Raw genomic sequence first — 24,319 nt, 5'->3', positions numbered from 1 at the left:
TACAAGTTTGGTAAAATTTCATCATGAAAGTAAACACATTATAAATAAAATTATCTGCCTCTAAATTTTTCTCTATTTCCAGAACATAAGGAATATATAAAGCACAGCACAAGGAGTATATAATGTTGTATTTACTTTTAATTCCAAAGTTCCTTTTTTAATGCTCATTATCATCTGAGCAAACATGGTTATAATTGTCTTACCCTGTATGTTAACCAGAATTTGTTTTTTGGTTTTATATACAGACTTAGTCCTTCAAATTGTCCCTTTTTGGAAAAAAAAGAATTACATGAAGCTTACCCTTGGTTTGAATTTTTAGTTCAGTGTCGACAAGTTTCCAGTAATTTAACAGGTATGGTGTACTGTATTATAATACAAAAATTTCTTTGGCTAGAGGCACCTGGGTGGCACAGTTAAGCGTCGGACTCTTGGTTTTGGCTCAGGGACTAGAGGTTAAGGCCCCCATTAGGCTCTGTGCTCAACACTGAGCCTGCTTGAGATTCTCACTTCCTCTTCCTCTGCCCCTCTCACTCATGCTCTCTTTCTCTTTTTTTAAAATAAATCAATCTTTTTTTATTTTTAATTTTTTTCCCTAAATAACAGGTCTTTTGAATGGCATTTAATTTGTGAGGTCTAAATAAATCACTTGGCTGTAGACAAATATCTGACCGTATAACCTAGGCTCAAGTTTTATTTAAGAAGCAGAAGACTGGGGCGCCTGGGCGGCTCAGTGGGTTAAAGCCTCTGCCTTCCGCTCGGGTCACAATCTCAGAGTCCTGGGATCGAGTCCTGCATCGGGCTCTCTGCTTGGCGGGGAGCCTGCTTCCCCTCCTCTTTCTGCCTGCCTCTTTGCCTACTTGTGATCTCTGTCTGTCATATAAATAAATAAAATCTAAAAAAAAAAAAAAAAAAAAAAAAAGCAGAAGACCAAGAATGTTCCCTTCTCACCAGGCAAGAAAAGCCCAGAGGGCGTGTGTGTGTGTGTGTGTTCCCCTCCCCCTCAGCCTCATGCTCTGTTGTCTTTGGACATCTCTCATCTTACCAGTTTATCACAGACTGAATTCCTGCTCTCTGGTAGACAGATACCCTTTTTTTGTGAAAAAATGGTCAGTCTGCCAGGTGCCCTGAATCCTTTAGTAAGTAACTCCATATGAAAGAAAAAAAAAAATCCACGATGTATGTGGGATTGTTGTGTCCTCTGTAGTAAACTCCTGAAGGAGAGTTTTGCTCCAGTTAGAATCAGAAAAGCCCTGTGACCCACCCGCTTGAGGGATTAGCTGGTATTATTCCAGAGATTCTCTCCAGAAAAGGGGTGGGCAGAGCCACTACACCCGCAAGAAATATCAACAGCCAATCTTTTACAGAATTCCTGGTTTTTTCCCCAGAAAAAAAATTTTTTCATAATGTGGATTGGGTTCTTTTTTTTTTTTTTTTTGATGCTGATTATAAAATAACACATGTTCATTGTAAAGAAAAGTTGGAAGCCATGAACAACTATCTAGAAGATAAAACTCCTCAGGCAGCTAGCCGAGGTAGATTAATCATCCACAGGCAACTCCTGATATATTTTAATGTATTTTGTTCTGGGTATTTTTCTCTATACTTTTTTTTAGCCTGGTATACATTATATTTCATTCATCCAACAAATATTTGTTAAGCTCCCACATTGTGACAGTCTCCAAGTACTGGGGATACTCTATGTATTTATATATTGCTTTTTTCATGTAGTAATTACAAGAATTTTCCTGTGTTCTTAGAGACTGTTTTATGTCTGCATAATATTTCATCATATGGATGTACTGTTAACTAATGTTCTCTCATTTTTTTGACACTTGAGGCTATTCTGTTTTTTTCTATCATGAAAAATAGTCTTGTATATATTTAAACAAAGAATTTTTGTCTTTGTTTCAGATTATTTCCTTAGTACAGAGAGATTCCTGGGTATGAAATTACTGGATCAAAGGTTATACACATTTTGAAGGTTTTTGCTGTAAGGCCAGATTGCTTTTCAGGAGAATTAGAGCATTTTAAGTCCCAGCTTCTACGTGCCCTGACCAGCTGTGTCCTTGAGGATGTTAATTTTTAAAAAATCATTGCAATAAGGAATATACAGCATCTAAATATTATTTTATTTTGCATTTCTCTGTTGCTGATGAACTACATATTTTTATGTGTCAAACATTTATATTTCCTCCTTTGTAAATGGTTATTTGTCTACTTTTCTGTTAGAGTCAGTATTTTGGGCATTGATTTGTGTGAGTTCTTTGCTGAAGACATTAATCCTTAGGCTCTCATTTGCTGTTAATTTGTTGTTTTAAAAAAATTTTTTTTAAAATTTATTTGACAGATAGAGATCACAAGTATGCAGAGAGGCAGGCAGAGACAGAGAGGAGGAAGCAGGCTCCCCGCTGAGCAGAGAGCCTGATGTGGGGCTTGATCCCAGGACCCTGAGATCATGACCTGAGCTGAAGGCAGAGGCTTAACCCACTGAGCCACTCAGGCGCCCCTGTTGTTAAAATTTAGCCCCTAGTTCATTACTACCTGTCAGTTTTCTTCTGTTTGTCTGTTTCAACACTTGTTTGTCTCAATTGTCTGAATAGAAGTTTTTATGTCGACAAACCTTTCTTTTTTTCCCCCCCCTTTATGATGTTTTCCTGTTGCTTTTCATCTTAGAAAGTCCTTCTTAGATAGAGTTAAACATCTTTTTCCTCAGAACTATGTAATTCTTTCTCTTAAGGAGAAAAACCTACTCTCTTGTTTTTCAGATCCCAAACTGATCTTCCATGCTAGCCTTGCAAATGCTCAGATATTGATTCCCAGCAACCAGGCCAGTGTAAGCAGTATGCTATTGGAAGGACATACTCTCCTGGCCCTTGCTACCACAATGTATGCCCCTGGGGGTGTCAGCCAGGTATGGATAGCACTTTTACCAATTACGGTAAAATAAAACTGATTTTAAATTTAGTGGAAATATCTATGGCTCTTTTAGATTCCTTTCATATTCAAATACAACCACTTACATAAATATTTCACTTTATTAAAGAGCATAAAACAAGGATGAGTTTTAAATGTTGCATTATATTCTCTTAAGTTGGAAAGGAACTAATCTGCTGTCTAGAGTTTTTTTTTTTTTCCTTTGTTTTGTAAACTTCAGGTTTGTTTTCAGGATAGAATCGGGATCTGATTGCTCCTCGGAGTAACTATACTTTAGATGTGTGGCTTGGGAATTATTCTGTACTATTTGTACTCTCAGGCAAAAAGGAAATCTTTTTTTTTAGCTATCCGTATGAATTCTTCTGAGGGACCCAGTGGAAACTTGCCCATCTCTGCATTTTTGAAAGTACACAGAACATCTCATTACAGAGAACTGAAGAATGCAGTTTAATATCTAATCTCTAAAAGCTTCTTACTGATAATAGCTTAATATAATACCACCTCTTCCAGATTATTGCGGTGGTTATCTCTACCTCTCTTTTTAATCACTTATCAGAAATTAGTCATAGAATAACTTGAGAGCTGACAGAGAAGGACTTAGGTAGAAGTAATCTAGTCTAGTAGTTTTTTTCTTTTAAAAACATTTACTTGCTATTTAAATATTTTAGTAACAGAGGCTTTTTTCAAACAATATTTTCACATGTAGTTTGAAAACCACTATCCAGTTGAACTTCCTAATTTTGTAGATGAGGAAACTGAGGCTTGCTGTTAAATATCTGGCCCAAGGTCACCAGCTAGTTTTTCTTAGAAACTGAACTAAAACTATTGGCGTCTAACTCCTTGACCAATGTCTTTTTCACTACCATGTAGTTTTTCAAGCTAATCTTGTTTCACTCTTGTGAAGAAAAGACAAATTTGGAGAAGAGAAGAACTTTGCACTGTATCATGTCATCTGTCTTTCTATTTAGGTTGTTCAGAATGATGAAAATGAGACCTGTTTGAAGAAAGTAGATCCCCAGTTACTGAAGATGGCATTAACTCCTTACCCCAAGCTAAAAACTTCTCTCTTCCCACAGTACACTGCCTCTAATATTCTGCCACCTGATATTACACTTTACCACCTTATTCAGGTACAGTATTTAGGAATATCAGTCAGGGTTCAGCTAGGAAAACCGAAACCCACTCTGGGTCTCTCACGTGGAGGACATTTAACATAGATAGTTACTTACACAGTCATAGCAGCATGGGGAATCCAAGCATGAGATGGTGAGACAAGTCAAAAACTGACAGGGAGGCCGCCAACACCCCTAAAGCTGCAAGAACGGTGCAAGAAAATAGTATTATCAGAACCCAGAAGCTGGACCTGGCTGTCTCTGAGAACTAAACTCACAGTCAGCCTAATGGGAGCTGGAAACAAACATACAGGGTGAGCCTGGAACCTGGAGGAGATAGCCCCGAAAACAAAGAAGGAGGAAAATACTCTGGTTTCTCCCCTCTTCCCACCTTTAATCTCCCATGTTGTCTCTCTTGGCTGAACCTGTCTGGTAGCCAAAGGGCAGATGAGCTTGGGAAATGCAGTTCTCTGCAGAAGGAGAGAAAGGCGGGAAGGGATCCGAGAGCAGACGGACAGTTGGCCAGCATGCCTGTCTGCCACTTCATTCTACTACTGATAAATTCTCTCTCTTCTCAGTGAATAGGGCTATTTGTTTATTTAAATCAGTATTTCTTAGCCTCTTTTAGGACAGAGATTTCTTTAAGAATGTAAGCGAGTTAGGAGTTTCTTCCCAGAAAAATAGCACATATGTGTATAATTTTGCTTCTATTTCAGAGGAATTCAGATTCCCTGAAACCTATTCAGATCCTCCATGATGAACACATTCTTTTGTTCATTTCTTACTTCAAAGGGCTTTTGCTTTTTTCTTCTGGGTGCACATATTCCCACAGTATCCTTAATTCAACCTAAGTTCTATAATCTACAAAGGTACAAAATCTCTCTAATGTGAACAGTCCTTAATTTATAGAGTAGTTCTACTCAAAAATGTCCCTGGATGGCTGCCAGTCCATGAACTGCTTGTTGCTGGTATGTGAGGACATTAGGATCTTGCACTATTCTATAAGTCTGTACACTTTAAGTACACTTTAAGTGTACTTTTCTATAAGTACACTTTTCAGTTAGGCAGGCTTTCTGTGTGTGTGTGTGTGTGTGTGTGTGTGTGTGTGTGTGATGTAGCAAGACACTCGGGAAGCAGGAAGCATTTAAATTTATTGCAAGCTTCTTATCTCATTGCAGACCAGTAGCACCACTATAAACTATATACAACTGGATTATATAAAAACGTATAAAACAGTTTCACTACCTAAAGTGGATTCAATCAGCCTAAAACATAAGTGGTTTCAGGTTGTTCTTTGTTCTGTTTTCAAGTTGACCGATGCAGTTTTAGTCCTGTTACATTATGAAAAGTCATCCTTCGTAGATCATAAATTCTCCCATAATTTTACATCAAAGCTGCTCTTTCGTTAGCCACCCAAATCATGACTTAAAGGTTTTTTTATTTTCTCCTTTATCTTTCCTACCATCTGCTTATCGTCTTTGCTACGTCTTTGGCCTAGACAAATTTCAAACAGCCACGGCTCCCTGCTTCCAAACCTTTTCTGACTTGCTTAACCTTAGCCCACTCTTTTTTCTTTGTTGTTGGTGGTGATTTGTTCATCACGTTCCTCTAATCTTTGATCTGCTTGTCTCCCTGTTTCCTTTCCAGACCAGCCTTAGCTCACCTTGTCCTGTTTACATGGTAACATTGTCTAGTCTCTTATTTCTCTTGGGTTTGGATTCCAAAAGCATTTCAGAAGTCGATTTTACATTATCATCGACGCTGCTTCAACCAAGAGAGTACACTTTCCAGACATAGTTTGAAGTGAGAAGAGTCTTTAAAAGGAACATAGCTGGTTCTGTTTTTATTAAAATAGGAAAGTGTCTCATTCACTCAGGGTTTTTCTGTTTTGTTTTTTGTTTTTTTGTTTTTTGGTTTTTTTTGAAGCTGCATTCAAAGAATTTATGTCCAGAAAGATGAGGTTGGAGAAGGGAAGCAGACTAGTTGTGAAGTCTTTTCTTATAATTTTATTTACTTATTTTAGAGTCAATTAACTTTTAACTCTGACTTTTCTGCTTTTTCAGTCACTGTTGCCCTTTGACCCTAGCAGATTGTTTGGCTGGCAGTGTGCCAACACGCTGGCTATAGGAGGTAAGTCATTCTAGGCACCTAGGGTTTTAGAAGTAAGTATTTCAGCAGTGTTGACTGTAGAAGTTAATTTTTGTAAAACCAATCCAGTTTTTTTTTCACTGCTTTCCATTTCAAAAACGAAGGTGCATTCCAATGGAAAACATTTTCTAGGAGACTGAATTGAAAACGTGAGTTAAAAGTAGTGTGTCACTAACGCTGATCTTGCTGGGAAACGTAAGATGTACCTGTCTGCTTAAATTTCTTGCTTTTCCCAAATCCCTGTTGGTTTGCAGTATAGTATTAATAAAGGTTAAGAGCGTAGGTGTAGGCATTAGACAAATCCTGGCTTGACCATCTAATAGCTGTATGACCTTGGGTAAGTGGTTTAACCTGTCTTCAATTTCCTGTAAAATGAGGTAAAGAATAGTGCCCACCTCACATGTTACCTGAGAATGAAAGGAGACAAGGCATTTAAAAAGCTCTTGAGTTCCTGGTGCATGGTGAGCCCCAGATGCGTACACACTGCTGTTCTCTTTAGGCCATAAGCATTTCTCTGATTTTTTTTTTTATGCCAATCTTAAGCTCAACTTTTTCTATATCTTTTTACTTTTAAATTTAGAGTTAGCCTTTAATATCATGGCGCCTGTGGTGCCTCTGCTGAAATTATTCGGAAGTAGGCTTCAGATGAGCACTTCACATGTCATGGATACCCTGTAATTATTTACTGGCATGCATAAAAATGGATTTTCTAATTTGTGAGTTCACAAATTTGGAAGTTCAAATCTCAAAAGATTTAATTTACCCAGTTTCCAGGGCCCAGTGCAGTGCCAGCCTATAGTAGATGTTCAATAAATACTTGTTGAGGGCTGGATAAAGTAGTACTATGTATTGCATTTTCAAGTGATAATACCCTTTATAATGAATCTCTGTGAAGTTACTACTAGAGTGTAGACTGAATCCCCTGTCCTGTTTTAACACTTTTCCAGCTCTTAACACTTAGCCAGAGTCCTGACCCCCTTCTGGAAAATGAGCATTGTACCAGGTACACTTGGGGAACAGAGAGGAAGTTGAAGATGTATTCCCTGCCTGGTATTTAGAAGTTTAAAACATATTTGAGGAAATAAAGCACAAAGTAAATGAAACAATTATGAAAACATAATATGCATTTATAAAATTGGAGAATTGTCTTTAATTATAATATTTACTTATTTTTTCATATGGTCTTACCATTGAAAAGAGATGTAGGGTGACTGCAAAGTGACTTGGCTTCTCTGACAGGCTGGAGAAAAATTTCCCTTTGGGTAGAATTTTCTCTTATATATGCTTTCCATACTAGCCTCCAACTGCTTAAAAATTGGAGTCTTATTTGAATTAGAAACTCAAGTTAGCTCATTTGGAGCCAGGCAATCCTATATACTTTACATGTACTCAGCAAATATTTAATGAATGAACTAACAGTTTTATACGTAATAACAAGTTACCAGAGTCACTGTGATCTTACAAATATAGGCATGTGACAATTTTTTAATCTCAAAGGGGTTGTACTTTTAAGTAATAGCAGGAAGTTTTAAGTTGACAGACACCTCAACTCTTCAAGTTTTTTTTTTTTTTTTTTTTAAGAGCCAAGTCACAATGTAAAAAATCCTTGGAATGCCACAGGAAGATAAAACTTTTTTCAGAAATAAGCTTTGAACTTTGAAAATAAAAGCAGATGCACTATTTTCCAGAACTTGTTCCTTAACAGTTCAAAATGTTACTTCATTTTTTTTAATAGGTAGTGAGTGATTAAGAGGCAATTAAAGATTAGGGGTTGGTAGGAGGAGTTCTTTCATACTAACTTATCACATCCAGAATATCTTCTGACTTCAGATTTCTCTAAAGAGAGGAAAAAATGTTTTTTTCTGCCATTTTCAAGGGCACAGAGGAACTTTAAACTGAGCTACTCTGCTGGCTTGAGAAAGGTGGTACCATCATGTAGATAATAAGGTGCTGTGAATACAACATCAGAAAGTATAGCTAATGATAACAAAAGGAAATTGAGGAGGGCATTACTAGGGAGAAAAGGATGTTCTTACACTGTGTATCAGAGAAGGGTAGAGGGAGTTGGCCCTGGTGTATAGAGGACTCATAAAAATACTGAGAAGGGATTTCATTGTGTAATGGGCTCCATGAATAAGTTAAAAAGCTCCTTTTGCAGATACTTAGCAGAGATGTTAGAGCTAAAGGATTATTGCCATTGTGACTTAAAGGATCATCAAGTACAGAACTAAGACATATATAATAACAAGTTGAATGAGGAAAAAGCATAATTTATAAGTTTTTATGCAGCTTCTTTGGTACATACTTTTGTATAATATGGGGGGCTAGGGTGGGTGGCTCAGTCAGTTAAGCATCTGACTCTTGATTTCAGCTCAGGTCATGATCTCAGGGTTGTGGACTTGAGCCCTGTGTTGGGCTCCCCACTCAGTGAGGATTCTGCTTGAGATTCTCTCTCTCCCTCTCCCTCTGCCCTTCCCCCCACATGTTATGCTCTGTCTCTAAAATAAATAAATTTTAAAAATCAAATGGGCTACTTCTACACATTAAAGTGAACTATTATATTTTGGTGGTTCAGGGTAATGCACAGTGGTACAAAATGACTATGGCAACCATTTTTTTTCCCTTAAGATTTGTTTATTTATTTATTAGAGAATGCATGTGCAAGCTGGGGGAGGGGCAGAGGGGAGGGGGGGGGGCGGGGGAGGGGGGGAAGAGAATGAATCTCGGCTAGACTCCCTGCTGAGCATGGAGTCCAACACGGGGCTTGATCCCATGATCCCATGACCGGGAGATCATGACCTGATCCAAAATCAAGAGTCATACACTTAACCAGCTGAGCTGCTCAGGTGTCCTGCAACTGGTTTTCTTTCACCATTGCAGAGTTAAGTTTTCCATGTGCAGATTTGAAATTAATCATGGTGAGGTGCAGAGGACTAATATTGCTTCACTTTCCCCCTAGATGCAGTGAGTCATCTCCCACATTTTTCTAGCCCTGACCTGGTTAATAAATTTGCTATAGTGGAACGTCTGAATTTTGCATATTATTTACAACACGGACGACCATCATTTGCATTTGGTACTTTTCTGGTCCAGGAATTAACCAAGAGCAAGACTCCCAAGCAGCTGTGAGTATTTAAAACATAATTTGTACTCTAAATAAAAGACCTATCTGGGGTGCCTGGGTGGCTCAGTCAGTTAAGTGTCTGCCTTCAGCTCAAGCTCATGATCCCAGGGTCCTGGAATCAAGCCCCATGTCACGCTCCTTGCTGGTCAGGGAGCCTGCTTCTCCCTCTCCTCCCTGCTTGTCCTTTCTCTCACTATCTCTGTCGCTCTCTCATATAAATAATAAATAAATTTTTTTTAAAAAAGTAATACTTAAAGATACTATTTGTATCTTTTTAAAATTAAAAGATTTAAATTTAAATTTAAATTTAAAATTAAAAGATACAAATAGTATCTTTTAAATTAAAAAAAAAAAGACCCAGGAACTTGCCAAATATTAGCAATTACTCTTAAGAGGGAATTGTATAACAAGATGTGAATTCTGTATTTAAGATCTTTATTTTTTTTTTTTATATTTTATTTATTTGACAGAGATCACAACTAGGCAGAGAGGCAGGCAGAGAGAGAGGAGGAAGCAGGCTCCCTGATGAGCAGAGAGCCTGATGCGGGGCTCGATCCCAGGACCCTGAGATCATGACCTGAGCCGAAGGCAGAGGCTTTAACCCACTGAGCCACCCAGGCGCCCTGATCTTTATTTTTTATAATTCACTTTTATAAAGCACAGAATTAAATATAGATTTAATTTATTTACTGGCTTGTTTCGTAGTTAGCAAAGTAGTGCACTTTAGTGATAAAATATTCAAGTAATTCAGAAGGGTGAAAAAATGAAAGATAAAAAGTCCCTGAGTCTCCTCTCTTTATTCTGCATAGTAAATAAACATGGTTAATTTCTTATGCATCTTTCCTTGAAATATGTCTATGCATATAAAACTACATATGTGATGTCAAACTTTAATTAGCATTAATTTTCCTGGTGGTTTGCATATATACTCATAATTGATAGGATCACAAGTTGGCAGTCTTTCTGTAATTCTGTTCCGTGTTCCCTGGATGAAGTTGGAAGCAAGAATAATTTGGCTTATGAGCGGGTGTTTTATGAGGTTAAATATAAGACAATGGGGGGCTATGGAGGCAACTAAAAACTACCAGGAACCGGGGCACCTGGGTGGCTCAGTAGGTTAAGCATCTGCCTTCAGTTCAGGTCATGATCTCAGGGTCCTGGGATCAAGCCCCACATCACGCTCTCTGCGCAGCAGGGAGCCTGTTTCCCCACCCCACCCCCCGCCTGCCTCTCTGCCTACTTGTGATCTCTCTCTTCAGTCAAATAAATGAACAAAATCTTAAAAAACAAACAAACAGACAAACAAACAAAACCTACCAGCAACCTAAATGGATGTGTGCAGGGCCCCAAAACGGGAGGGGAGAGGAAGCTAAAAATCACAGGTGTCTGACACTCCATGTAGCACTGTGTAATTCCATCTGCTTTTCCTGGTGAGAAACAGTTCTCTGATGTTATTTTAATTCCTGTCTTTTTCAGAATCCAGCAAGTAGGTAATGAAGCCTATGTTTTAGGGCTCTCCTCCTTCTACGTACCTTCAGTAGGAGCTGCCTGTGTTTGTTTCTTAGAACTGCTTGCCTCGACAGTCTCAAGCTCAGAGTTGATATGAAAGTGGCCAATATAATTCTGAGCTGCAAGTGTAGAAACGAAGATGCTCGGTCCAGCTATATCCGAGAGTCTCTAGGTACAGTGCCTTTTCCATCTGGAGTTTGTTTTGTTTAGAGGACAAGGGATGAATAGGTCTAAAGTATCAGATTGTGAGTGGTTGGGGAGGAAATAATTATCTTCCCCTTTCCTCCTTTCTCTGCAGAATGTTTGCACTTTATCTCACTTTCTTAGACCCTTTAATCAGATTCCAAAATGGCCCTGGGCCACACTCTTGGAACAGAAGAGTTCCTGACCCTTTCTCTTGACTATTTTGTATTGTTTGTATTTCTTACAGCTGAAAAACTATCTAAACTGGCTGTGGGTGAAAAGGCCACCATAGAGGAATTGCTTATTCTCTTAGAAGAAGGTATATGGAACAGCATCCAGCAGCAGGAAATAAAGAGGTTTGTTGAATTGCAGCCTCATTCTTCCAACAAGCTTTTTTCTTCCAAACTGTATTTGCGTAGTCTTTCTTCCAACAACTCAGGTGTTTTTACCAATCCCTTCAGGGCTTCTTACTCAGCCAGCATATAGCAGACACTTGATAACCAGACAGTTGAGTTTTAAATGCTTCTTGCCATCAGTAAAAGGAGGGTGCAGATAATTATTCACTTTTTGGAAAGAGAGTTTCCAAGAGATGGGGAAGAGCTCTGTCTCCTTTACTGCCCAGCTGGTCAGAGAAGTCTTTTAGGTGTTACATGTTGAAATCATTTAGAAGACATGGGATGGGGGCACCCGTGTGGCTCTGTCGGTTAAGCCTCCCAACTCTTGCTTTTGGCCTGGATCATGATCTCAGAGTCGTGAGATTGAACCCTGAATTGGGCTCTGTGCTGGGAATGGAGCCTGCTTAAGATTCTCTCTCTCTACCCCTCTCTTGCTCTCTCTCTATAAAAAAGAAAAAAGAGAGAAGAAGATGGGGGATGGATCTCACAAATTTGATTCTAAGTGAGGTCTTTAATTTTCTCTTACTTACATATGTTAATTGATAATGAAAGTTGAGGTGACCATCTGTCCAGAAAAACCCCTCTACTTACACATCGATGACATCTTTCATCTATGCTATGCCACCCGTGGTGACCTAGTCACTCCAGACCCTGGGAATGCACCATTTTCTTGTACTGGCTCTTGGTGACTCTGTTCTCAACAGTCTCTGGCTATGAACAGAAACAAGAACACCCGCCCCCCCTTCCTGAGGAAGCCCAAGCACCTGTCAGGGCTCTGATACTCTAAAGTGAATCATGCAAACAATTAAACACTCAGAATTTCTTGAGTGACTATTTACTCAATTCTCCTAAAGATGGTATATAGCTAATATATCTCTCTGTGGATACATACTTAAAGGAATGCATTCTGCCAGTATGCTAAGAAAGCTTTTATGCATTATGGATGTAAGAGCCCTCTTTTTTTCTTTATTTTCCAGAGCAGCCTAACAAACACATGGTATTGTTGTAAGGCTTTTTAGAGAATATACTGCAGTTAAATTTGTTTAATTTTTACTTATTTTCCATTTAAATGAAAGCTGTATTTTAACAATCTTTTTTTCCCTCTACTGCCCCAACTTCCAATTACAGGTTATCTAGTGAATCTAGCAGCCAATGGGCATTAGCAGTACAGTTCTGCAGGCTTCACAATGTGAAACTGAGCACATCTTACCTCAGAGAATGTGCCGAAGCAAACGACTGGTTACAGTTCATTATCCATAGCCAGCTGCATAACTATCACCCAGAGGAGGTGAGCCACTGTGTGTTGCCAACTATTCAAGAAGAGAAAATTGGAAGGCTTCTCAGAGGACACAAAGTGTTCTTTCCATTGTGTATATCTAGGCTTTTGTTTTATGTGATATTACTGTTTTTACTGAGAGTTCAGTGGGTTGGCATCAGACAGAGGATTAGTCATTCATACTAAAGAGCTGAGGGAAGAGTTTTTGCAACTCCAGATTAAATATGGAAATTCACCCCAAAGCAGCAAAAAACTTTGTAAAATGATACGGTCACTTCCCACGCACACGGTTCAGAGTGAGAAAGGACAATTTTGCCTCTGCTTTTCTTTAACATTTTTCGGCTCCAGATGAAATTGGTCTTTTTAAATATCTAATATGTTTTCTAGGTGAAATCTCTCCTTCAGTATTTCAGTCCTGTCCTTCAAGACCATTTAAGACTGGCTTTCGAGAACTTGACCTCAGTGTCTAACTCCAAAATGGACAGTGATCCAGTCTGCAACAGGGTCCCCCAGGAGCTCCAGAAAAACAAAGAAGAGATGACTGATTTATTTGAAGTTCTGCTCCAGTGCTCAGAGGAACCAGACTCCTGGTGCTGGCTCCTCGCTGAAGCAGTGAAACAACGGGCCCCTGTCCTTAGTGTCCTGGCCTCCTGTCTCCAGGTAGGGTATGAGAAGCCGAAATTAAGAACCCAGAGAGCAGTAGAAAAAGTGGAAAGGGACAGGGAAGCCTGATCATCGGAGAGGAAGTGGGGTGATAATGATAGGGAGGCTCCAGTGTGTGTTTTCAAGGTCACTGTCACTTTTGTGCTTTTCCAGCTTAGGCTCCAGGCCATCCATTACACTTCCTTGTACCTTAATATTCAGTAACCGAAGTGGTCCGAGCCTTGGTTCCTGGTTGGAAGTCCTAGAGAAAGGACCCTGCCTTCTGAGCAGAGAAGTGGGATATTCTAGACAGTCCCTTGACCTTTGCTGTGGAAGGCAGTCTTGTTTTCTTATACTTAGTACTTCCACAACTTCTGTATATACCCATTCGGTCTCTTGATCTTTGGATAGATTACACTCTGCAGAACAGTTTATAGTCGTCCCTTGGTTGTTCATTAGAGTTTATTCCGTGTTTGGAAGCTTTTCAAGCTAGGTTAACCAATGTATTGAGATGACTTGTTCAGAACAGGAAACATCCATCCATGATTCTAGCATTGCTGGGAGCCCCCAGCTCCCTCTGTCAGGTGATCCAGATGCAATTGTTTTTTTTTTTTTTGAAAAGTTTTTATCCTGCGGCAGGATGCCAGTACTATTCCTTGTCTCTGTGTTTGGATCGTCACATCTGTGGAGGACACTATTGCTGCTGAAGCAACAGAACACATTCAGGGCTCAATGAAAGAGCACATATGGGACCTTCAAGACCTGTCAGTCATCTGGAGAACATTACTAACAAGGCAGAAGAGCAAAACTCTCATCAGAGGTTTCCAGCTTTTCTTTAAGGTAGTGATAGTCACTTCATTTCATTCCTGTGTTTAAAAGGGTTGCTTCAGAATATCCCCATTGGCTTTTTCAATTGTTTTTAATCTCTTGATTTTTTTTTTAATATTTCCTTTATAGATTTTATTTATTTATTTATTTGTCAGAGAGAGAGAGAGCGCGCGCACACACAAGCAGGCAGAGTGGCAGGCGGAGGCAGAGAGAGAAGCAGGCTCCCTGCCAAACAAGGAGCCTGATGTGGGACTCGATCCCAGGACCCTGGGATCATGACCTGAGCCGAAAGCAGCGGCTTAACCAACTGAGCCACCCAGGCATCCCTTGATTTTTTTTTTTTTAATCCAACAACAAATAGTGATAACAGAACTACCATTTCTTTATCAAAGAACTTTATGTATATTATTTGAGGATGTTATGAAGTGGTAGTATCCTCATTTTATTTATTTATTTATTTATTTACTCTTATTTATTTATTTATTTATTTATTTGACAGAGATCACAAGTAGGCAGAGAGGCAGGCAGAGAGAGAGGGGGAAGCGGGCTCCCCGCTGCACAGAGCCCGATGCGGGGCTCGATCCCAGGACTCTGGGATCATGACCTGAGCTGAAGGCAGAGGATTTAACCCTCTGAGCCACCCAGGCGCCCCGTATCCTCATTTTAGAGTAAAGAACTGTGTTTCTAGTTCAGATGCATACTTTCTCACTCCAAAACTCCTGTCTTCTGACAGAAAAGCTTCCACCAAAGTGATAGAAGTGCCACAGGCAGCAGTAGGTTTGCAGCTCAGTGGAGCCCATTTTCCGGGAGTATATGTAGAGGTATCCTAGCACCATCTAGTGGAATGTCTCCAGCTCACATGCTGTGGACCATGTATAGAACAGAAAATGGACTGTTGTGTAGGTGTGCCTGGCCTAAATATCTTTTTTCTAAAAGGTAAAAGTAATATAAATTTAACCTCCTTTCTTTTTAACATATGACTTAATTCAATGATACTATTATTAGTAGTACTTGTGTTTTTACTTTAACCTTCTCTTACATTGACATTATTCATTGAGAAAACACTATTGATCAACTTCACGATTTTGTAATTTCATTCTAACTCTTCCTCAAAGGATTCCCCACTACTGTTGATGATGGAGTTGTATGAACTGTGTATGTTTTTCAAGAATTATAAGGAAGCCGAAGCTAAACTTCTGGAGTTCCAAAAGAGCTTTGAAACTGTAAGTTGGAACTCTACTGCTCTTTGTCACTGATCTGAAATTGGTTAGAGTGGCCTGTTACCTGCTAGTAGTCAGGCTGTGACAACAGGCAAGCAGCTGGGATGTGGCATAATTGAAACTAACTCATTTGTACTGTTCCAGAGGTGGGGAGGGAAGACAGGAGTTACTGTGGCTTTGCCTAGAGCACCTCAGTTGCCAGACATGACAGAGAAGTTTCATCTGAAGTGCTGATTCTGATCAGTGTCCTGAGCTGCAGCCAAGCTCAGTGGGAAAGGGATTACCAGGACCTGCAGTGGATGCTTAAGAGCAACGTGGTGGTTCCTCATGGGCCACATTTTGCCACTCTAAGATAACTCAGTATTGAGTGTGAAGGGTGTTTAATACTTCTTTATTCACGGTGACTGACAATAATGGCTTTTTTCATCAGCCATCTTTATGGTCCCATTCCGAAATGATGCTGAACTGTGTGGTCAATTTCAGACAATTTCAGACCTACTCAATGCTTGTTTCAGGCCTTATTTATCATGTGGAACTAATTAACCCTGTGGAAGAAAAGGGGAAGTTGTAAGGAAGCAAAAGAAATATGCCTTAGTTCTGCTTTGGGTTTTAGCACTTTTGCTTTCTCTACCCTACAAGAGCTCTATGATAAATGAGACAAAACTATGCTGGTTCTACCCAATAAACATACCACAGTGGAACCCCAGTTTAGGCTTTTGCTCTCAATCAGTAACTGTAATGAAGGTTTAAAAGTTACATTATTTGAAAATATTGAGTCAGTTATTCAAATATGCCCGAGGTTTCAAAATCACGACAAAGAGGAACGTTAATTTCCTTAGTCTGTCACTTTCCATGGCTGGGGCTCTACCAGATATCTTTTCTTTTGACTTACTTTTTGGAGCAAAATACACATACCATTTACCATTTTAACCATTAAGTATACAGTCGGTAGTGTTAAATACATTCCCGTTGTTATGCGACCATCACCACCATCCATCCCCCTCACCCTACACATGTTGTCATGTGTAAAAACCCTATACCCATTAAACAATAACTCCCCATTCTCCTTTATTCCAAGCTCCTGGCAACCACAATTCCACTCTTTGTTTTTATAATTTGGTTACTTTAAGTACCTCATATAAGTGGAATTGTACAATATTTGTCTTTTTGTAATTGGTTTATTTCACTTAGCATGATGTTCTCAGGGTTCATCCACGTAGAATTTCCTTCTTTTCAAATGCTAAATAAAATGCCATTGTATGTTGGCAAAAAACAGCTTTTCCCTAAGGTCACGAACATGGCAGAAATGTCCACTATCACCACTGTTCTTCAACATAGTACTAAAAATCCTAGCCTTAGCAACAGACAGCAAAAAGAAATAAAAGATATTCATATCAGCAAAGAAGTCAAACTCTCCCTCTTCACAGATGACATGATACTTTATGTGGAAAACCCAAAAGACTCCACCCCAAAATTGCTGGAACTCAGATAGGAATTCAGCACAGAAATCAGTTGCATTTCTATACACTAACAGTGAGACAGGAGAAAGAGAAATTAAGGAGTTGATCCCATTTACAATTGCACCCAAACCTATAAGATTTCTAGGAATAAACGTAACCAAAGAGGCAAAGAATCTGTACTCTGAACACTGTAGAACACTCATGAAAGAAATTGAGGAAGACACAAAGAAATGGAAAAATGTTCCATGCTCATGGATGGGAAGAACAAATATTGTTAAAATGTCTATGCTACCTAGAGCAATCTACACGTTCAGGCAATCTTTCCAATACCATCAACATTTTTAACAGAACTAGGACAAATAATCCTAAAATTTGTATAGAACCAGAAAAGACCCTGAATAGCCAGAGGAATGTTGAAAAAGAAAACCAAAGCTGGTGGGATCGCTATTCTGGACTTAAGCTCTATTACAAAGCTGTAGTAATCATCAAGACAGTATGGTACTGGTACTAAAACAGACACATAGATCAATGGAACAGAATAGAGGACCCAAAAACAGACCCTCAACTACATGGTCAACTAATTTTCAACAAAGCAGGAAAGAATATCCAATGGAAAAAGGACAGTCTCTTCAACAAATGGCGTTGGGAAAATTGGACAGCCCCATAGAAAAGAATGAAACTGGACCATTTCCTTGTACCATACACAAAAATAGACTCAAAATGGATGAAAGACCTAAATGTGAGACAGGAATCCATTAAAATTCTAGAGAAGAACATAGCAACCTCTCTGACCTCGGCCACAGCAATTTCTTGCTAGACACATCTACAAAGGCAAGGGAAACAAAGGCAAAAATGAACTATCGGGACTTCATCAAGATGAAAAGCTTGTGCATAGCATAGGAAATAGTTGACAAAATCAGAAGACAACCAACAGAATGGGAGAAGATACTTGCAAATGATAAAAGGCTAGTATCCAAAATCTATAAAGAACTTACTGAACTCAACACCCAAAGAATCCAGTCAAGAAATGGGCAGAAGACATGAGGAGACATGTCTCCAAAGAAGACGTCCAAATGGTCAACAGACAGATGAAAAAATTATTCACATCACTTGGCAACAGGAAAATACAAATCAGTCACACCCCACACTAGTCAGAATGGCTAAAATTAACAAGTCAGGAAATGACAGATGTTGGCAAGGATATGGAGAAAGGGGAACCCTCCTACACTGTTGGTGGGAATGCAAACTGGTACAGCCACTCTAGAAAACAATATGGAGGTTCCTCAAAAGATTGAAAATAGAGCTACCCTACAACCCAGCAATTACACTGCTGGGTATTTACCCCAAAAACAAATGTGATCCAACGGGGCACCTGCACCCCAATGTTTATAGCAGTAATGTCTACAATAGTCAAATTGGGCCTTTCCATAGACAGATCCATCAATAGATGAATGGATAAAGAAGATGTGGTATGTGCATGTGTGTGTGTATATAATAGAATACTACTCAGCCATAAAAAATGAAATATTTCCATTTGCAGTGATGTGGATGGAACTAGAGAGTATTATGCTAAGTGAAGTAAGTTAATCAGAGACAATTATCATATGGTCTCATCCAGATGTGGAATTTAAGAAATAAAACAAAGGACCATAGGGGAAGAGAGGAAAAAATGAAACAAGATGAAACCAGAGAGGGAGACAAAACTAAAGAGTTTCTGAACTATAAGAAACAACCTGAGGGTTGCTGGAGGGGAGGTGGGCAGGGGACAGAGTAACTGGGTTATGGGCACATGATGAGCACTGGGTATTATATAAGACTGATGAGTCACTGACCTCTACCTCTGAAACCAATAATACATTATATGTTGATTAATTGAAATTAAGTAAAAATTAAAAAGGAAAAAAGAATCAGGATAACATTTTCTCCTGGGAGGGAGATTGTAGGGATGCAGTGTCGTCCAGGAGGGGTAATCTAAGGCACTGGTAGAGTTCCATTTCTTCACCGTGTATATTCAGCATCAAAATTGTTTTTATTTTTTCCTTCAATGGTGTAGATATATTTTATGCATGCTTTTGCATATATGATCTTTTCCACAATAAAAATAACTTTCAAATGAAAAAAAATTCCATTTTATGTATATGCCACATTTTGCTTATCCATTCCTCTACCCATGAATATTTGGGTCACTTCCACATTTTAACTATGCTACTATGAACATGGTATACAAATAATCTCTTCAAGATCCTGCTTTCATTTCTTTTGGGTGTCCTCTCAGAAGTGGAATTGTTGGATGATAGGGTAACACTATCTTTAATATGTTGAGGAAGTGTCATACTGTGTTCTATAGCAGCTGCACCATTTTACACTGCCACAAGGTTCTGGTCTCTCCACATCCTCTTCAGCACTTGTATTCTGTTTTGTTTTGAAGTAAGCTCTACACCCAATGTGGAGACCTTAAGATCAAGAGTTGCATGCTCTACTGACTCAGCCAGCCAGGCGCTCCATTATTTTCTGTTTGGTTTTTTTTTTTTAATAGTAGTCATCCTAATGGGTGTGAGGTAGTATTTCATTGTAGTTTTGATTTGCGTTTTCCTAATGATTAATGATGATGAACATCTTCTCATGCTTATTGGCCATTTGTATATCATCTTTGGAGAAATGTTATTTAAGTCTTTTGCCCATTTTAAAATTTGTTATTTATTTTTGTTTTTAGGAATTTTGTATATTATTGAAAATACCCATTGAAATATTAATCATATATGATTTGCCCATAATTTCTCCCACTCTTTGGATTGCCTTTTTAACTGTTGATAATGTCTTTAGATGTGCAATTTTAAGTGTTCATGAAGTCAATTTGCCTATTTTTCTCTTGTTACTTGTGCCTTTGGTGTCCTGTCCAAGAAGTTATTGCCAAATCTAGTGTTGTGAAGCTTTTGTCCTATATTTTCTTCTAAGAATTTTTATTGTTTTAGGTCTCATATTTAGGTTCATAGTCCATTTTAATTTTTATATATGGTGTCATTAGGTATGTAAATGTTTAAAATTGCTATATTTTCTTGCTGTGTCGAACATTTTATTAGTATCTAATCTCCTTCTTTCTCTCTTACAAAAGACAAAGTTTAAAGTTTATTTTGTCTGTTACTACTATAGCCACCCTTGCTTTTTAAAAGTTTGTTTGTTTGTTACTATTTGCATGGAGTACCTTTTTCCATCCTTCCACTTTCAGCCTGTTTATGTCTTTGGATCTCAAGTGAGTCTCTTGTAGACAGCAGCACATGGTTGGATCATGTGTTTTTGTCTATTCTGCTAATCTCTGTCTTCTAATTGGAGAGCTTAATCCATTTACATTTTAAGTAATTACTGACCAGGAAGAGCTTGCTTCTGCCATTGTGTTGGTGGTTGTCTTTATGCCTTGTAGCTTTTTTGTTTCTTATTTCCTGCATTACTGTTTTCTTTTGTATTTAGTTGATTTTTTTTAATAAAATGTTTAAATTCCATTCTCATTTTGTGCTTATCCTATAGCTATTTTCTTTTTGGTTACCATGAATTTATGCCAGCTTAACTTCAATAACATTAAAAAAAGTGCTTCTTTGCAGCTCTGACCTCACACCTTTTAGTTGTTGATGTCACCAGATTATATTTTTATACAATATGTGTCTCAAGACATAAATAATTCCTTTCAGGGCATTAGTCTCTTAAATTATGAAGAAAACAAGATTTGGAGTTACAAACCAAAGTTACAGTCATACCAGCTTTTATACTAATAATTGTTCTTTATATGTATATATATATAAATAATAATATATTATATATATAACATATATAAATAATAATATATAATAATTTTCTTTATATGCACTAGTCTCTTAAATCAGATAGAAAACAGAAACCCATTGCTACAGTAATATTGGCTTTTATAATTTCCCATGTATTATGTTTATTGAGCTCTTTATTTCTGCATATGCCATCTAAAGTGCTTTCATTTTACCTTACAGGACTTCTTGCAAGGCCAGTCTAGTGGTCAAAGACACCCTCAGCTTTTGTTTCCCTAGGAATGTCTTAATTTTCCCCTCACTTTTGAAGGATAGTTTTGCTGGATATAGGAATCTTGGTCACAGTATTTTTCTTTGAGCACTTTAAATATATCAGCCCACTGTCTCCTGGCCCGCAAAGTTTCTGATGAGAACTCTGCAGATAATCTTCTTCAGGATCCCTTGCATGTGACCAGTCACTTCTCTCCTGTTGCTTCCAAATTTCTTTTTTTGTTCTTTGTCTTAAGAAAGTTTCATTAGGGGCGCCTGGGTGGCTCAGTGGGTTGAGCCGCTGCCTTCGGCTCGGGTCATGATCTCGGGGTCCTGGGATCGAGTCCCATATCGGGCTCTCTGCTCAGCGGGAAGCCTGCTTCCCTCCCTCTCTCTCTTTGCCTGCCTCTCTGCTTACTTGTGATCTCTCTCTGTCAAATAAATAAAATAAATCTTTAAAAAAAAAAAAAAAAAAGAAAGTTTCATTATAATGTGTCTCATTATGGGTCTCTTTCAGTTCACCTTGTTAGAGTTTGTTGAGCTTCTTGGATGTTTATTTTGTTTATATTTATGTCTGTCAACAAGTTGGAGACTTACTCAGCCATTATTTATTTAAATATTCTCTCTACTCCTTTCTCTCTTCTTCTGGGACTCCCATGATATTTATGTTGGTCCACTTGATAATGTCCCATAGGTCTCTTAGGCTCTGTTTGCTTTTCTTCAGTCTTCTTTCTCTTCCTCAAACTTGATAATTTCCATTGTCCTGCCTTTAAATTTGCTGATTCTTTATTCTGCCTGCTCACATTTGCCTTTCAATCCCTCCAGTAAATTTGTTATTTTAATTTTACTTTCATTTGTTATTTTATATTTTAGCTCCAGAATTTTTTGTTTGTTTTTCGATTTTCTCTTTCTTTGTTGATATTTTCATTTTGTTCACACATTGTTTTCTTGACTTTCTCTACATCTTCTTTAGTTAAAACAGTTGTTTAAAAATCTGTGTCTTATGTATCTGCCATTAGGAACAGTTTTTGTCATTTTTTTTTCTCTTTGAATGGGCCCTATTTTCCTGTTTCTTAGTATACCTTGTGATTCTCTGTTGAACTTTGGACATTTGGATCTAATAGTGTGGTAACCCTAGAAATCATATTCTCCTCCTTCCCCAAGGTTTGCTAGTTTTTATTATTGTTTTTATTTATTATTTTTGGGTTTTGGATAGGCAAAAGTCATTTCTGTGCCAAGGATCAGCTTGAAGTGTAGACCTAAAGTCTTCTTGGGTCTTTTCTGAGCCTTTCCCTGCATATACACAGTCACTTTCTAATTTTGCTCATAAAATTGTTTTTAACTGTCCTAATCTTTAAAGTTTGGCTCCCAAAAAGGAGAAAATCAAAAAACGAAGGGAGTGGTGAGGAAAAGGGTGCCAGTCCTTTATTTTTATTTTTTATTTTTTAAAGATTTTACTTCTTTATTTGAGAGAAAGAGAAAGCAAGAGCGCACAAGCCAGAGGGAGAGGCTGAGGGAGAAGCAGACTCCCGCTGAGCAGGGAACCTGATACGGGGCTCAATCCCCAGGATGCTGGGATCATGACCTGAGCCGAAGGCAGACGCTCAACCAACTAAGTCACCCAAGTGACCTGGTGCTAGCCCTTTAAATTTCCTGGAAGTCCGTTCAGTTGGAAGGGGCGGGGCTGGCAACAGTGGGTGAGATGAAACAATGGCTGCCCACCTCCTTGCCTGGACCTCTATGGTCAGAAGCAGCAACCAATGATCAGAGCACCAATTTTTGATACTTGGTGGATAGGTTCCTTTTTGCGCCTGCAACTCTTACAAGCTGTGTGCAAGCTACTCCAGGAACATGTACCTGCACAGCTGCCTCCCTTGTGGCTAGGGGTGGGGAGAGGGTAGCTGCCACTGCTAGGGACTGAAATTAACCACGATTATTAACAATTTACCTTCCACTAGGTCTTCCTCTGGAACTTGCAAGCCTTCAACAGGCTCTAGAGTTCCAAAATAATTGCATTGAACGAATTTTGCCAGTGCAGTTGTCTAAGTGAGGAGTCAGATCCTGGTACTTTTTCACTCTACAGCCCCCTGCCCAATGCCACCATCTTTTTTTTTTTAAGATTTTATTCATTTATGACGAAGAGATAATAAGAGAGGGAACACAAGCATGAGGGAGCTGGAGAGGGAGAAGCAGGCTCCCCGTTGAGCAGGGAGCCCAGTATGGGGCTTGATCCCAGGATGCTGGGATCATGACCTGAGCCAAGGGCAGTTGCTTAATGACTGAGCCACTCAGGCATCCCAAGAAATTTATTTCTTAGAGCAATTTTAGTTAATCACAAAATTAAGAGGAAAGTTCAGAGATTCCCCATATATCCCCTGCCCCCACACATTTAGAGCCTCCCCATTATCAATATTACTCACCAGAACAGTCCATTTGTTACCAAAGATGCACCTATAGTGACACATAATAATCACCCCTAATCCATCGTTTGCCTTTGGGTTTCCTCTTGGTGTTGTGCATTCTTTGGATATATATTTGGATATACATTTGGAGAAATGTATAATGGCATACATGCGTTGTTCTCATGTCGTACAAAGTAGTCTCACTGCCCTAAAAAGTCTTCTATTCTCTACCTATTTATCCCTTCCTACCCCCAACTCCAGGCAGCCACTGATCTTTTTACTATCACCATCATTTGCCTTTTCCAGAATGTGGTATAATTGGAATTACATGGAATGTAGACTTTTCAGACTGGCTACTTTCACTTAGCAGTATGCATTTAAGTTTCCTCTATGTCTTTTCATGGCTTAATAGCTCATTTCTTTTTAGCGTTTTCTTCCCAGTTTTCACACTTAAGAATACAGCTGCTCTGGGGACACCTGGGTGGCTCAGTCGGTTGAGTGTCTGCCTTCGGCTTAGGTCATGATCCCAGGATCCTGGGATCAGTCCCGCATTGGGCTCCCTGCTCAGCAGGAATCCTGCTTCTCCCTCTCCCACTCTCCCTGTTTGTGTGCTCTCTCTCTCTCTCTTTCAAATAAATGAATAAAATCTTAAAAAAAAAAATACAGTTTCTCTAAACATCTGTGTGCAGGTCTTTGTGTGGATGTAAATTTTTAACTTCTTTGGGTAAATACCAAGGAGCACAGTTGCTGGATCAAATGGTAAAAGTATGTTCAGTTTTGTAAGAGACCATCAAACTTTCTTCCAAGGTGGCTGTTTCATTTGTACTCCACCAGCAATGTGTGATAGTTTTGTGGATCCACATGCTTGCCGGCCTTTGGTTTTGTCAATGTTCCAAATTCTGGCCATTCTAATAGGTATGTTATAATATGTCATTGTTTTAATTTGCATATGATGTAGAGCATCTTTTCACATGTTTATTTGTCATCTGTATATCTTCTTTGGTGAGGTATCTATTAAGGTCTTCAGCCTATCTTTTTTAAAAATAAACTCTGTGCCCAACATG

At 38.7% G+C, this 24,319-nt stretch overlaps 1 protein-coding gene across 1 annotated transcript in view; it reads left to right on the top strand.

The window, feature by feature from the left end:
- SPG11 (SPG11 vesicle trafficking associated, spatacsin) overlaps positions 1-24,319 on the top strand; it is an 87,932-nt gene that overhangs the window by 36,453 nt on the left and 27,160 nt on the right. Inside the window, 12 exon segments of the mRNA XM_080808204.1 lie at positions 246-352; positions 2,766-2,911; positions 3,903-4,064; positions 6,110-6,176; positions 9,154-9,319; positions 10,795-10,889; positions 10,892-10,999; positions 11,258-11,366; positions 12,534-12,693; positions 13,069-13,341; positions 13,963-14,163; positions 15,267-15,374. Of these exon segments, the coding sequence (XP_080664330.1) occupies positions 246-352; positions 2,766-2,911; positions 3,903-4,064; positions 6,110-6,176; positions 9,154-9,319; positions 10,795-10,889; positions 10,892-10,999; positions 11,258-11,366; positions 12,534-12,693; positions 13,069-13,341; positions 13,963-14,163; positions 15,267-15,374 (1,702 nt within the window).

Source organism: Martes martes, assembly GCF_963455335.1.
Source record: "Martes martes genome assembly, chromosome: 7".
NCBI lineage: Eukaryota > Metazoa > Chordata > Mammalia > Carnivora > Mustelidae > Martes > Martes martes.
This window is presented reverse-complemented; position numbering and strand designations above follow the sequence as displayed.